Source organism: Oncorhynchus mykiss, chromosome 26 (assembly GCF_057628025.1).
Source record: "Oncorhynchus mykiss isolate SJ-2025 chromosome 26, ASM5762802v1, whole genome shotgun sequence".
Taxonomy (NCBI): Eukaryota; Metazoa; Chordata; class Actinopteri; order Salmoniformes; family Salmonidae; genus Oncorhynchus; species Oncorhynchus mykiss.
Window position 1 is genome coordinate 51,674,710 of NC_143047.1, and position 15,291 is coordinate 51,690,000.

Consider the following 15,291-nt stretch of genomic DNA (forward strand, 5'->3'; position numbering starts at 1 on the left):
GAAACGGCTAGCTTAGTTAGTGGTGCGCGCTAAATAGCGTTTCAATCTGTGACATCACTTGCTCTGAGACCTTGAAGTAGTAGTTCTCCTTGCTCTGCAAGGGCCGCGGCTGTTGTGGAGCGATGGGTAACGATGCTTCGAGGGTGACTGTTGTTGATGTGTGCATCCGGGCGAGAGGACGGTCTACTGTTACACCTATATTTATTTATTTTTATTTTTTATTTTATTTCACCTTTATTTAACCAGGTAGGCTAGTTGAGAACACCTTTATTTAACCAGGTAGGCTAGTTGAGAACACCTTTATTTAACCAGGTAGGCTAGTTGAGAACAAGTTCTCCTTTGCAACTGCGACCTGGCCAAGATAAAGCATAGCAGTATGAGCAGACAACACAGAGTTACACATGGAGTAAACAATTAACAAGTCAATAACACAGTAGAAAACAAAGGGGGAGTCTATATACAATGTGTGCAAAAGGCATGAGGTAGGCGAATAATTACAATTATGCAGATTAACACTGGAGTGATAAATGATCAGATGGTCATGTACAGGTAGAGATATTGGTGTGCAAAAGAGCAGAAAAGTAAATAAATAAAAACAGTATGGGGATGAGGTAGGTGAAAATGGGTGAGCTATTTACCAATAGACTATGTACAGCTGCAGCGATCGGTTAGCTGCTCAGATAGCTGATGTTTGAAGTTGGTGAGGGAGATAAAAGTCTCCAATTTCAGCGATTTTTGCAATTCGTTCCAGTCACAGGCAGCAGAGTACTGGAACGAAAGGCGGCCAAATGAGGTGTTGGCTTTAGGGATGATCAGTGAGATACACCTGCTGGAGCGCGTGCTACGGATGGGTGTTGCCATCGTGACCAGTGAGCTGAGATAAGGCGGAGCTTTACCTAGCATGGACTTGTAGATGACCTGGAGCCAGTGGGTCTGGCGACGAATATGTAGCGAGGGCCAGCCGACTAGAGCATACAAGTCGCAGCGGTGGGTGGTATAAGGTGCTTTAGTGACAAAACGGATGGCACTGTGATAGACTGCATCCAGTTTGCTGAGTAGAGTGTTGGAAGCCATTTTGTAGATGACATCGCCGAAGTCGAGGATCGGTAGGATAGTCAGTTTTACTAGGGTAAGCTTGGCGGCGTGAGTGAAGGAGGCTTTGTTGCGGAATAGAAAGCCGACTCTTGATTTGATTTTCGATTGGAGATGTTTGATATGAGTCTGGAAGGAGAGTTTGCAGTCTAGCCAGACACCTAGGTACTTATAGATGTCCACATATTCTAGGTCGGAACCATCCAGGGTGGTGATGCTAGGCGGGCATGCGGGTGCAGGCAGCGATCGGTTGAAAAGCATGCATTTGGTTTTACTAGCGTTTAAGAGCAGTCGGAGGCCACGGAAGGAGTGTTGTATGGCATTGAAGCTTGTTTGGAGGTTAGATAGCACAGTGTCCAATGACGGGCCGAAAGTATATAGAATGGTGTCGTCTGCGTAGAGGTGGATCAGGGAATCGCCCGCAGCAAGAGCAACATCATTGATGTATATAGAGAAAAGAGTCGGCCCGAGAATTGAACCCTGTGGCACCCCCATAGAGACTGCCAGAGGACCGGACAGCATGCCCTCCGATTTGACACACTGAACTCTGTCTGCAAAGTAATTGGTGAACCAGGCAAGGCAGTCATCCGAAAAACCGAGGCTACTGAGTCTGCAGATAAGAATATGGTGATTGACAGAGTCGAAAGCCTTGGCAAGGTCGATGAAGACGGCTGCACAGTACTGTCTTTTATCGATGGCGGTTATGATATCGTTTAGTACCTTGAGTGTGGCTGAGGTGCACCCGTGACCGGCTCGGAAACCAGATTGCACAGCGGAGAAGGTACAGTGGGATTCGAGATGGTCAGTGACCTGTTTGTTGACTTGGCTTTTGAAGACCTTAGATAGGCAGGGCAGGATGGATATAGGTCTGTAACAGTTTGGGTCCAGGGTGTCTCCCCCTTTGAAGAGGGGGATGACTGCGGCAGCTTTCCAATCCTTGGGGATCTCAGACGATATGAAAGAGAGGGTGAACAGGCTGGTAATAGGGGTTGCGACAATGGTGGCGGATAGTTTCAGAAATAGAGGGTCCAGATTGTCAAGCCCAGCTGATTTGTACGGGTCCAGGTTTTGCAGCTCTTTCCGAACATCTGCTATCTGGATTTGGGTAAAGGAGAACCTGGAGAGGCTTGGGCGAGGAGCAGCGGGGGGGGCGGGGCTGTTGGCCGAGGTTGAAGTAGCCAGGCGGAAGGCATGGCCAGCCGTTGAGAAATGCTTATTGAAGTTTTTTCGATAATCATGGATTTATCGGTGGTGACCGTGTTACCTAGCCTCAGTGCAGTGGGCAGCTGGGATGAGGTGCTCTTGTTCTCCATTGACTTCACAGTGTCCCAGAACTTTTTGGAGTTGGAGCTACAGGATGCAAACTTCTGCCTGAAGAAGCTGGCCTTAGCTTTCCTGACTGACTGCGTGTATTGGTTCCGGACTTCCCTGAACAGTTGCATATCACGGGGACTATTCGATGCTATTGCAGTCCGCCACAGGATGTTTTTGTGCTGGTCGAGGGCAGTCAGGTCTGGGGTGAACCAAGGGCTGTATCTGTTCTTAGTTCTGCATTTTGTGAACGGAGCATGCTTATGTAAAATGGTGAGGAAGTTACTTTTAAAGAATGACCAGGCATCCTCAACTGACGGGATGAGGTCAATGTCCTTCCAGGATACCCGGGCCAGGTCGATTAGAAAGGCCTGCTCACAGAAGTGTTTTAGGGAGCGTTTGACAGTGATGAGGGGTGGTCGTTTGACTGCGGCTCCGTAGCGGATACAGGCAATGAGGCAGCGATCGCTGAGATCCTGGTTGAAGACAGCGGAGGTGTATTTGGAGGGCCAGTTGGTCAGGATGACGTCTATGAGGGTGCCCTTGTTTACAGAGTTAGGGTTGTACCTGGTGGGTTCCTTGATGATTTGTGTGAGATTGAGGGCATCTAGCTTAGATTGTAGGACTGCCGGGGTGTTAAGCATATCCCAGTTTAGGTCACCTAACAGAACAAACTCTGAAGCTAGATGGGGGGCGATCAATTCACAAATGGTGTCCAGGGCACAGCTGGGAGCTGAGGGAGGTCGGTAGCAGGCGGCAACAGTGAGAGACTTATTTCTGGAGAGAGTAATTTTCAAGATTAGTAGTTCGAACTGTTTGGGTATGGACCTGGAAAGTATGACATTACTTTGCAGGCTATCTCTGCAGTAGACTGCAACTCCTCCCCCTTTGGCAGTTCTATCTTGACGGAAGATGTTATAGTTGGGTATGGAAATCTCTGAAGTTTTGGTGGCCTTCCTGAGCCAGGATTCAGACACAGCAAGGACATCAGGGTTAGCAGAGTGTGCTAGAGCAGTGAGTAAAACAAACTTAGGGAGGAGGCTTCTGATGTTGACATGCATGAAACCAAGGCTTTTTCGATCACAGAAGTCAACAAATGAGGGTGCCTGGGGACATGCAGGGCCTGGGTTTACCTCCACATCACCCGCGGAACAGAGAAGGAGTAGTATGAGAGTGCGGCTAAAGGCTATCAAAACTGGTCGCCTAGAGCGTTGGGGACAGAGAATAAGAGGAGCAGGTTTCTGGGCATGGTAGAATATATTCAGGGCATAATGCGCAGACAGGGGTATGGTGGGGTGCGGGTACAGCGGAGGTAAGCCCAGGCACTGGGTGATGATGAGAGAGGTTGTATCTCTGGACATGCTGGTTATAATGGGTGAGGTCACCGCATGTGTGGGAGGTGGGACAAAGGAGTTATCAGGGGTATGAAGAGTGGAACTAGGGGCTCCATTGTGAACTAAAACAATGATAACTAACCTGAACAACAGTATACAAGGCATATTGACACTTGAGAGAGACATACAGCGAGGCATACAGTAATCACAGGTGTTGAGTTGGGAAAGCTAGCTAGACAGTAGGTGAGACAACAGCTAATCAGCTAGCACAACAACAGCAGGTAAAATGGCGTTGACTAGGCAACGGGGCCAACAGATAAAACAAACAAGCAGAATGGAGTACCGTGATTAATGGACAGTCCAGCGTGCATCAGCTATGTAGCCAAGAGATCAGTGTCCAGGGGGCAGCGGTGGATGGGGCAGGGAAGCTGGACTGGCGAGTGTTATCCAGGTTAAAAAACTAACAATGACTAAATAGCTTGTAGCTAGTTAGCTGGTTAGCTTCTGGGGGTTCTTGAGTGTGTACTAAAATAAAAAATAATAGCGATTCCGTATCACATTGGGTGAGGCAGGTTTCCGGAAGGTATAAACAAGTTAAAAATCAAAAAGAAATAGAAAGTAAATATGGATCCAGTGAGTGTTTGGGACGCCGCGATTCAGACGGTTAGCAGGCCTGTGCTAACAAGCTAACAGTTTGTAGGCCCGGGCTAAACAAGGTAGCAGTTAGCGGACCGGAGCTGGACAAGCTAGCAGTTAGCAGGCCGAATTAGCAAGCAGGGAGATAGCGAGGGCTAGAGAGTTAGCCTTTGGGGGACGTCGCGATGGGGTGAGTCTGTATATTCCTCTTCATGCGGTGACATCGATAGACCGGTCGTGGGCCCGGGTATTGTAGCCCAGGAGTATGCTACGGTGGTAGCACAGGTGCGCTGGCCGGGCTAGCTTCAAGCTAAGTGGGTGGAAACGCTAGCCAGGAGTAATCATCCGAGGTTGCGGTTTAGCTAGATAGCTAGTTTTGAAGATCCAGCTGAGAAATGTTCCGTTTGCGGTGGGAATCCGGGGATGAATCCGGGGATGAAAAATAAATAGGTCCGTTATGCTCTGTTTAGAGTCGCGTTGTTCGAACTGGCGAGAGCTTTCCGAGCTAAAGGTTAGCTGATGACCGGTTAGCTGAAGACCGCTAGCACAGCTGGTGGTTAGCTGGCTAGCTTCAGTTGAGGGGTATATATATATATAGATAGATAGATATTCCATAAAATAATCAGCCGTTTCCAGCTACAATAGTCATTTACAACATTAACAATGTCAACACTGTATTTCTAATCAATTTGATGTTATTTTAATGGACGAAAAAAAAGTGCTTTTCTTTCAAAACAAGGACATTTCTAAGTGACCCCAAACTTTTGAACGTCGGTGTGTACAGTACAGTCTGTATGTCTGGATTTGATTTGATTTGAGTGGTGGTCTGTACAGTACCAGTCTGTGTGGATTTGATTTGATTTGAGCGGTGGTCTGTACAGTACCAGTCTGTGTGGATTTGATTTGATTTGAGCGGTGGTCTGTACAGTACCAAATCAAATCAAATCAAATCAAATTTTATTTGTCACATACACATGGTTAGCAGATGTTAATGCGAGTGTAGCGAAATGCTTGTGCTTCTAGTTCCGACAATGCAGTAATAACCAACAAGTAATCTAACTAACAATTCCAAAACGACTGTCTTGTACACAGTGTAAGGGGATAAAGAATATGTACATAAGGATATATGAATGAGTGATGGTACAGAGCAGCATAGGCAAGATACAGTAGATGGTATCGAGTACAGTATATACATATGAGATGAGTATGTAAACAAAGTGGCATAGTTAAAGTGGCTAGTGATACATGTATTACATAAGGATACAGTCGATGATATAGAGTACAGTATATACGTATGCCTATGAGATGAATAATGTAGGGTAAGTAACATTATATAAGGTAGCATTGTTTAAAGTGGCTAGTGATATATTTACATCATTTCCCATCAATTCCCATTATTAAAGTGGCTGGAGTTGAGTCAGTGTCAGTGTGTTGGCAGCAGCCACTCAATGTTAGTGGTGGCTGTTTAACAGTCTGATGGCCTTGAGATAGAAGCTGTTTTTCAGTCTCTCGGTCCCAGCTTTGATGCACCTGTACTGACCTCGCCTTCTGGATGATAGCGGGGTGAACAGGCAGTGGCTCGGGTGGTTGATGTCCTTGATGATCTTTATGGCCTTCCTGTGACATCGGGTGGTGTAGGTGTCCTGGAGGGCAGGTAGTTTGCCCCCGGTGATGCGTTGTGCAGACCTCACCACCCTCTGGAGAGCCTTACGGTTGAGGGCGGCGCAGTTGCCGTACCAAGCGGTGATACAGCCCGCCAGGATGCTCTCGATTGTGCATCTGTAGAAGTTTGTGAGTGCTTTTGGTGACAAGCCAAATTTCTTCAGCCTCCTGAGGTTGAAGGTACCAGTCATACCAGTCTGTATGTGTGGATTTGATGTGAGTGGTGGTCTGTTACATCTCAAAAACCTTTTACATCTCAAACACCTTTTAAATCTCCTACACCTTTTACATCTCAATCACCTTTTACATCTCCTACACCTTTTACATCTCCTACACCTTTTACATCTGATACACCTTTTACATCTCAAACACCTTTTACATCTCAAACACCTTTTACATCTCAAACACCTTTTACATGTCAAACACCTTTTACATCTCAATCACCTTTTACATGTCAAACACCTTTTACATCTCAAACACCTTTTACATCTCCTACACCTTTTACATCTCCTACACCTTTTACATCTCAAACACCTTTTACATCTCAAACACCTTTTACATGTCAAACACCTTTTACATCTCAAACACCTTTTACATCTCCTACACCTTTTACATCTCAAACACCTTTTACATCTCAAACACCTTTTACATGTCAAACACCTTTTACATCTCAAACACCTTTTACATCTGATACACCTTTCACATCTCCTACACCTTTTACATCTCAAACACCTTTTACATCTCAAACACCTTTTACATGTCAAACACCTTTTACATCTCCTACACCTTTTACATCTCCTACACCTATTACATCTGCTACACCTTTTAAATCTCAAACACCTTTTACATCTCAAACACCTTTTACATCTCCTACACCTTTTACATCTCAAACACCTATTACATCTGCTACACCTTTGACATCTCCAACACCTTTTACATCTCAAACACCTTTTACATGTCAAACACCTTTTACATCTCAAACACCTTTTACATCTGATACACCTTTCACATCTCCTACACCTTTTACATCTCAAACACCTTTTACATCTACTACACCTTTGACATCTCCTACACCTTTTACATCTCCTACACCTTTTACATCTCAAACACCTTTCACATCTCCTACACCTTTTACATCTCAAACACCTTTCACATCCCCTACACCTTTGACATCTCCTACACCTTTTACATCTCCTACACCTTTTACATCTCAAACACCTTTTACATCTCCTACACCTTTGACATCTCCTACACCTTTTACATCTCAAACACCTTTCACATCTCAAACACCTTTCACATCTCCTACACCTTTTACATCTCAAACACCTTTCACATCTCAAACACCTTTCACATCTCCTACACCTTTTACATCTCAAACACCTTTCACATCTCAAACACCTTTTACATCTCAAACACCTTTCACATCTCCTACACCTTTGACATCTCCTACACCTTTTACATCTCAAACACCTTTCACATCTCCTACACCTTTGACATCTCCTACACCTTTTACATCTCCTACACCTTTTACATCTCAAACACCTTTCACATCTCCTACACCTTTGACATCTCCTACACCTTTTACATCTCCTACACCTTTTACATCTCAAACACCTTTCACATCTCCTACACCTTTTACATCTCCTACACCTTTCACATCTCCTACACCTTTTACATCTCAAACACCTTTTACATCTCCTACACCTTTTACATCTCAAACACCTTTTACATCACAAACACCTTTTACATCTCAAACACCTTTTACATGTCAAACACCTTTTACATCTCAATCACCTTTTACATCTCCTACACCTTTTACATCTCAAACACCTTTTACATCTGATACACCTTTCACATCTCCTACACCTTTTACATCTCAAACACCTTTTACATCTCCCACACCTTTTACATCTCCTACACCTTTTACATCTGATACACCTTTTACATCTCCTACACCTTTTACATCTGATACACCTTTTACATCTCCTACACCTTTTACATCTGATACACCTTTTACATCTCCTAAACCTTTTACATCTGATACACCTTTTACATCTCCTACACCTTTTACATCTGATACACCTTTTACATCTCCTACACCTTTTACATCTGATACACCTTTTACATCTCCTACACCTTTTACATCTGATACACCTTTTACATCTCCTACACCTTTTACATCTGATACACCTTTTACATCTCCTACACCTTTTACATCTCCTACACCTTTTACATCTCCTACACCTTTTACATCTGATACACCTTTTACATCTCCTACACCTTTTACATCTCAAACACCTTTTACCTCTCCTACACCTTTCACATCTCCTACACCTTTTACATCTCCTACACCTTTTACATCTCCTACACCTTTTACATATCCTACACCTTTTACATCTCCTACACCTTTTACCTCTCCTACACCTTTTACATCTCCTACACCTTTTACATCTCCTACACCTTTTACATCTCCTACACCTTTTACCTCTCCTACACCTTTTACATCTCCTACACCTTTTACATCTCAAACACCTTTTAAATATGCTACAGGGGAGGAGACATGATGAGAGGGGAGGGCAGGGGAGGAGACAAGAGGAGAGGGGAGGGCAGGGGAGGAGACAAGAGGAGAGGGCAGGGGAGGAGACATGATGAGAGGGGAGGGCTGGGGAGGAGACAATAGGAGAGGGGAGGGCAGGGGAGGAGACAAGAGGAGAGGAGGGCAGGGGAGGAGACAATAGGAGAGGGGAGGGCAGGGGAGGAGACAAGAGGAGAGGGGAAGGCAGGGGAGGAGACATGATGAGAGGGGAGGGCAGGGGAGGAGACAAGAGGAGAAGAATAGACAGAATAGAAGAGAGGTTGATTTTAGGTAAGTAGAGTGCAGCTCTATCTGCTGCTGTCTATCAGAAAGAAGAGGAGGGGAGAGAAGAGAGGAGAGGAGAGGAGGGGAGGCGAGAGGGGAAGAGGAGAGGAGAGGAGGGGAGGGGTGGAGAGGGGAGAAGAGAAGAGGAGAGGAGGGGAGAAGAGGAGAGGAGAGGAGGTGAGAGGGGAAGAGGAGAGGAGGGGAGAGGAGGGGTGGAGAGGGGAGAAGAGAAGAGGAGAGGAGGGGAGAGAGGAGAGGAGGGGTGGAGAGGGGAGAAGAGAAGAGAAGAGGAGAGGAGGGGAGGCGAGAGGAGAGGAGAGGAGGGGTGGAGAGGGGAGAAGAGAAGAGAAGAGGAGAGGAGGGGAGGCGAGAGGGGAAGAGGAGAGGAGGGGAGGGGTGGAGAGGGGAGAAGAGAAGAGAAGAGGAGAGGAGAGGAGAGGGGAGAAGAGAAGAGGAGAGGAGAGGAGGGGAGGCGAGAGGGGAAGAGGAGAGGAGGGGAGGCGAGAGGGGAAGAGGAGAGGAGGCGAGAGCGGAAGAGGAGAGAAAGCGAGAGATCCTCTCTAGATAAGATGAATCACTGTACGTACAGTCCTCTGACTCACTGTTATGTAACCTCATACATTCAAACCAGATGCAGAGGAGGGAGAGAGGAAGGAAGCTGCATCTAAACAGAGTTTCACGCCTGTCTCCCAAATGACTCCTTATTCCCTATATAGTGTGTTACTTTAGCCCAGGGCCCTATGGAGGGATTAGAGTGCCATTTGGGACTCATCACCTCGTGATCTGCATAAAGTTACCATGGATACTACGTTACGATTAGTGAGGTGAGACCATGTATACAACGTTACCATGGATACTACGTTACGAATAGTGAGGTGAGACCATGTATACAATGTTACCATGGATACTACATTACGATTAGTGAGGTGAGACCACGGACACTACGTTACCATGGATACTACGTTACGATTAGTGAGGTGACGCCATGGACACTATGTTACGATTAGTGAGGTGAGACCATGGACACTACGCTACGATTAGTGAGGTGACACCATGGACACTACATTACCATGGATACTACATTACGATTAGTGAGGTGACACCATGGACACTACGTTACCATGGATACTACGTTATGATTAGTGAGGTGACACCATGGATACTACGTTACGATTAGTGAGGTGATACTACGTTACCATGGATACTATGTTACGATTAGTGAGGTGACACCATGGATACAACGTTGTGATTAGTGAGGTGATACTACGTTACCATGGACACTACGTTAAGATTAGTGAGGTGACACTACGTTACCATGGACACTACGTTATGATTAGTGAGGTGATACTATGTTACAATGGACACTACGTTACGGTTAGTGAGGTGAGACCATGGACACTACGTTACCATGGATACTGCGTTACGATTAGTGAGGTGAGACCATGGACACTACGTTACCGTGGATACTACGTTACGATTAGTGAGGTGAGACCATGTATACTACATTACCATGGATACTATGTTACGATTAGTGAGGTGAGACCACGGACACTACGTTATGATTAGTGAGATGATACTACGTTACCATGGATACTATGTTACGATTAGTGAGGTGACACCATGGACACTATGTTACGATTAGTGAGATGATACTACGTTACCATGGATACTATGTTACGATTAGTGAGGTGACACCATGGACACTATGTTACGATTAGTGAGATGATACTACGTTACCATGGATACTACGTTATGATTAGTGAGGTGACGCCATGGACACTATGTTAACATGGATACTACGTTATGATTAGTGAGTGAACACCGTGGGCACTAGGTTACCATGGACACTACGTTACGATTAGTGAGGTGACACCATGGACACTAGGTTACGATTAGTGAGGTGACGCCATGGACACTGCGTTATCATGGATACTACGTTATGATTAGTGAGTGAACACCATGGATACTACGTTACCATGGATACTACGTTCCGATTCGTGCTAACTGGAGCCAGAGGGGAGGGATGCCGTCTTATCGGCTCTTGACCAACCACGCCATTTGTTTTTTGTTTTTTGCCTTGTTCGTAACTTGTTTTGTACATAATGTTGCTGCTACCGTCTCTTATGAGTGAAAAGAGCTTCTGGCTCACCTCCAACTGGACAAAGAGTTCTTCTTCAACGAGTCAGATGGGAGGGAGATACTACAGACACCCGACCAGGCCCAGATCCCTGTGATTTGCTGGAGAATGAAACTGAGATTTTGAGGCAAAAGATCAGGATGCCTTGTGAGGATCAGGCAACAGGTGGCTAATCTGCCCTCCGTCCTGCTAGCTAACGTTCAATCGCTGGAAAATAAATGGGACCAACTGAAAGCATGTATCCTACCAACGGGGCATTAAAAACGGTCATATCTTATGTTTCACTGAGTTGTGGCTAAACGAACGCATTACGAACATACAGCTGGCGGGTTATACACTCTATCAGCAGGATAGAACAGCAGACACTGGTAAGACACGGGGCGAGGGCCTGTGCATATATGTAAACAACAGCTGGTGCACGATATCTAAGGAAGTCTCGAGGTCTTGCTCGCCTGATGTAGAGTATCTCATGATAAGCTGTAGACCACACTGTCTACCTGGAGAGTTTTCATTTTTATTTTTTGCAGCTGTCTACATACCACGACAGAACGATGCTGGCACTAAAACCACATTCAAAGAGCTGTATTCCGCCATAAGCAAACAGGAAAATGCTCATCCAGAGGCGGCGCTCCTAGTGGCCGGGGACTCCACAGGGGTGCGTGCTCAGTCCCCTCTTGTACTCCCTGTTCACCCACGACTGCATGGCTCCTTCCTTTCAGAGAAACACAGTGTGACTGTCAAACTGACTCCTTCCTGTCAGAGAGACAAGGTGTGACTGTCAAACTGACTCCACCAGACTCCTTCCTGTCAGAGAGACAAGGTGTGACTGTCAAACTGACTCCACCAGACTCCTACCTTTCAGAGAGACACAGTGTGACTGTCAAACTGACTCCACCAGACTCCTTCCTGTCAGAGAGACACAGTGTGACTGTCAAACTGACGCCTTCCTGTCAGAGAGACAAGGTGTGACTGTCAAACTGACTCCACCAGACTCCTTCCTGTCAGAGAGACAAGGTGTGACTGTCAAACTGACTCCACCAGACTCCTTCCTGTCAGAGAGACAAGGTGTGACTGTCAAACTGACTCCACCAGAATCCTTCCTGTCAGAGAGACAAGTTGTGACTGTAAATCAGAGAGAGACCTCCATGACAGGTGGTTGTTTTATCAGAGACCTCCATGAGAGGTGGTTGTTTTATCAGAGAGAGACCTCCATGACAGGTGGTTGTTTTATCAGAGAGACCTCCATGACAGGTGGTTGTTTTATCAGAGACCTCCATGACAGGTGGTTGTTTTATCAGAGAGACCTCCATGACAGGTGGTTGTTTTATCAGAGACTTCCATGACAGGTGGTTGTTTTATCAGAGAGAGACCTCCATGACAGGTGGTTGTTTTATCAGAGAGAGACCTCCATGACATGTGGTTGTTTTATCAGAGACCTCCATGACAGGTGGTTGTTTTATCAGAGAGAGACCTCCATGACAGGTGGTTGTTTTATCAGAGAGAGACCTCCATGACAGGTGGTTGTTTTATCAGAGAGACCTCCATGACAGGTGGTTGTTTTATCAGAGAGACCTCCATGACAGGTGGTTGTTTTATCAGAGAGAGACCTCCATGACAGGTGGTTGTTTTATCAGAGAGACCTCCATGACAGGTGGTTGTTTTATCAGAGAGAGACCTCCATGACAGGTGGTTGTTTTATCAGAGACCTCCATGACAGGTGGTTGTTTTATCAGAGACCTCCATGACAGGTGGTTTTTTTATCAGAGAGACCTCCATGACAGGTGGTTGTTTTATCAGAGACCTCCATGACAGGTGGTTGTTTTATCAGAGACCTCCATGACAGGTGGTTGTTTCATCAGAGACTTCCATGACAGGTGGTTGTTTTATCAGAGACTTCCATGACAGGTGGTTGTTTTATCAGAGACCTCCATGACAGGTGGTTGTTTTATCAGAGAGAGACCTCCATGACAGGTGGTTGTTTTATCAGAGAGACCTCCATGACAGGTGGTTGTTTTATCAGAGACCTCCAGGACAGGTGGTTGTTTTATCAGAGAGAGACCTCCATGACAGGTGGTTGTTTTATCAGAGAGACCTCCATGACAGGTGGTTGTTTTATCAGAGACCTCCATGACAGGTGGTTGTTTTATCAGAGAGAGACCTCCATGACAGGTGGTTGTTTTATCAGAGACCTCCATGACAGGTGGTTGTTTTATCAGAGACCTCCATGACAGGTGGTTGTTTTATCAGAGAGAGACCTCCATGACAGGTGGTTGTTTTATCAGAGACCTCCATGACAGGTGGTTGTTTTATCAGAGACCTCCATGACAGGTGGTTGTTTTATCAGAGAGAGACCTCCATGACAGGTGGTTGTTTTATCAGAGACCTCCATGACAGGTGGTTGTTTTATCAGAGACCTCCATGACAGGTGGTTGTTTTATCAGAGAGAGACCTCCATGACAGGTGGTTGTTTTATCAGAGAGAGACCTCCATGACAGGTGGTTGTTTTATCAGAGACCTCCATGACAGGTGGTTGTTTTATCAGAGAGAGACCTCCATGACAGGTGGTTGTTTTATCAGAGAGACCTCCATGACAGGTGGTTGTTTTATCAGAGACCTCCATGACAGGTGGTTGGTTGGTCAGAGACATCCATGACTTCCTCCCTCTCTCTCTGTCCAAACCTGTCCTACCCCCCCCCCCCCCCCCACCACCACCACCGCACCACCACTCTCCACTCACCACTCTCCACGTGGTTTTTTCCTTTCTGAAATGTAATTCCATTGGCAAAAGTTTTCAGAACCCTTGACTTTAAAATGTTGTTAGTTTACAACCTTAATATAAAATGATTTAAATAATTGGTCCCCCTTATCAATCTACACACAATACCTCATAATGATAAAGCTAAAACAGGTTTTCAGACATTTTTGCTAATTTATTACAATTAAAAACAGAAAAATGACATTTACATAAGTATTCAGACCCTTTACTCAGTACTTTGTTGTAGCACCTTTAGCAACGATTAGTCTTCTTGAGTCTTCTTGGGTGTGATGCTACAAGCTTGGCACACCTGTATTTGGGGAGTTTCTCCCATTCTTCTCTGCAGATCCTCTCAAGCTCTGTCAGGTTGGATGGGGAGCGTCGCTGCAAAGCTATTTTCAGGTCTCTCCAGAGTCCCGGCTCTGGCTGGGCCACTCAGAGACATCAGAGACTTGTCCAGAAGCCACTCCTGCGTTGTCTTGGCTGTGTGCTTAGTGTCGTTGTCCTGTTAGAAGGTTAACCTTCGTCCTAGTCTGAGGTCCTGAGCGTTCTGGAGCATGTTTTCAACTCTACGGACAATTCCTTCGACCTCATGGCGTGATTTTTGCTCTTACATGAACCTTATATAAATAGGTTTGTGCCTTTCCAAATCATGTCCAATCAATTGAATTTACCACAGGTGGACTCCAATGAAGTTGTAGAAACGTTAAGGATGATCGATGGAAACAGGATGCACCGGAGCTCAATTTGGAGTCTCATAGCAAACGGTCTGAATACTTATGCAAATAAGGTATTTCCGTTTTTTATTTATTTTTAGTACATTTTCAAAAAACGTTTTGCTTTGTTATTATGTCTTATTGTGAGTAGATTGATGAGGAAAACGTTTTATTTAATCCGTTTTAGAATAAGACTGTAACAAAATGTGGAAAAGGGGAAGCGGTCTGAATACTCTCAGGTTGGTGTTCATGGATGTCAATCTCCGGTGGTATTCCCAGGTGTCAGACATGACCCTGCCCTGCCTTGCCAGTAGGAGGGACTTGATGCTTGGTACCAACTTCTGCTCTGTTCGTTTTCCCTTCAAGTGCCAGGGCCCTAGTCCTTCTTGCTACGACGAGTCCGACCACCGAGAACTTGGGAGTCCGGTAACGTTACAAGCGTACAGACACGACCGTGGAACCTAGAATACACTACACGGCGGTTAAAATATGAAAAGAGAAGGCTTTCATATCTTTATCGTGTAATATGTTTTATTTATTTTCCTCATCGGGGGTCTTGGAAAACGGGAGACCATAAGTACACTACAGAAGCGAGCATATAGCAGCGATACCTTCCTTCACACGCATGGTCAGGCACTCCGGTGCGGCGTCCGCGCACGGTCACATAGCCTCCATATACACCCTCACAGACACACAACTAGAACCAAAACAGTCATTTCTACAATTCTACTCCAGCCCACAAACGAAGACTTATTTTTGGATAAACACCCTTTTCTGGACCGAGTCAT

General features: G+C 45.6%; 1 protein-coding gene and 1 long non-coding RNA gene across 2 annotated transcripts in view; one reads left to right on the top strand and one right to left on the bottom strand.

Moving 5' to 3' along the window:
- Positions 1 to 208: 208 nt before the first annotated feature.
- On the bottom strand, positions 209 to 4,545 carry LOC149971507 (uncharacterized). The gene is made up of 2 exons (XR_016492128.1): positions 4,081 to 4,545; positions 209 to 352 (listed from the first exon to the last, which is right to left on the bottom strand). It is a non-coding gene; the product is annotated as an uncharacterized LOC149971507 (long non-coding RNA).
- A 9,322-nt stretch (positions 4,546 to 13,867) lies between these two features.
- ntrk3b (neurotrophic tyrosine kinase, receptor, type 3b) overlaps positions 13,868 to 15,291 on the top strand; it is a 180,974-nt gene continuing 179,550 nt past the window's right edge. The window contains exon 1 of the mRNA XM_090222041.1: positions 13,868 to 15,291. This exon is cut by the window's right edge and continues 243 nt beyond it. Coding sequence (XP_090078167.1) covers positions 15,290 to 15,291 — 2 coding nt within the window. The 5' untranslated portion in view covers positions 13,868 to 15,289.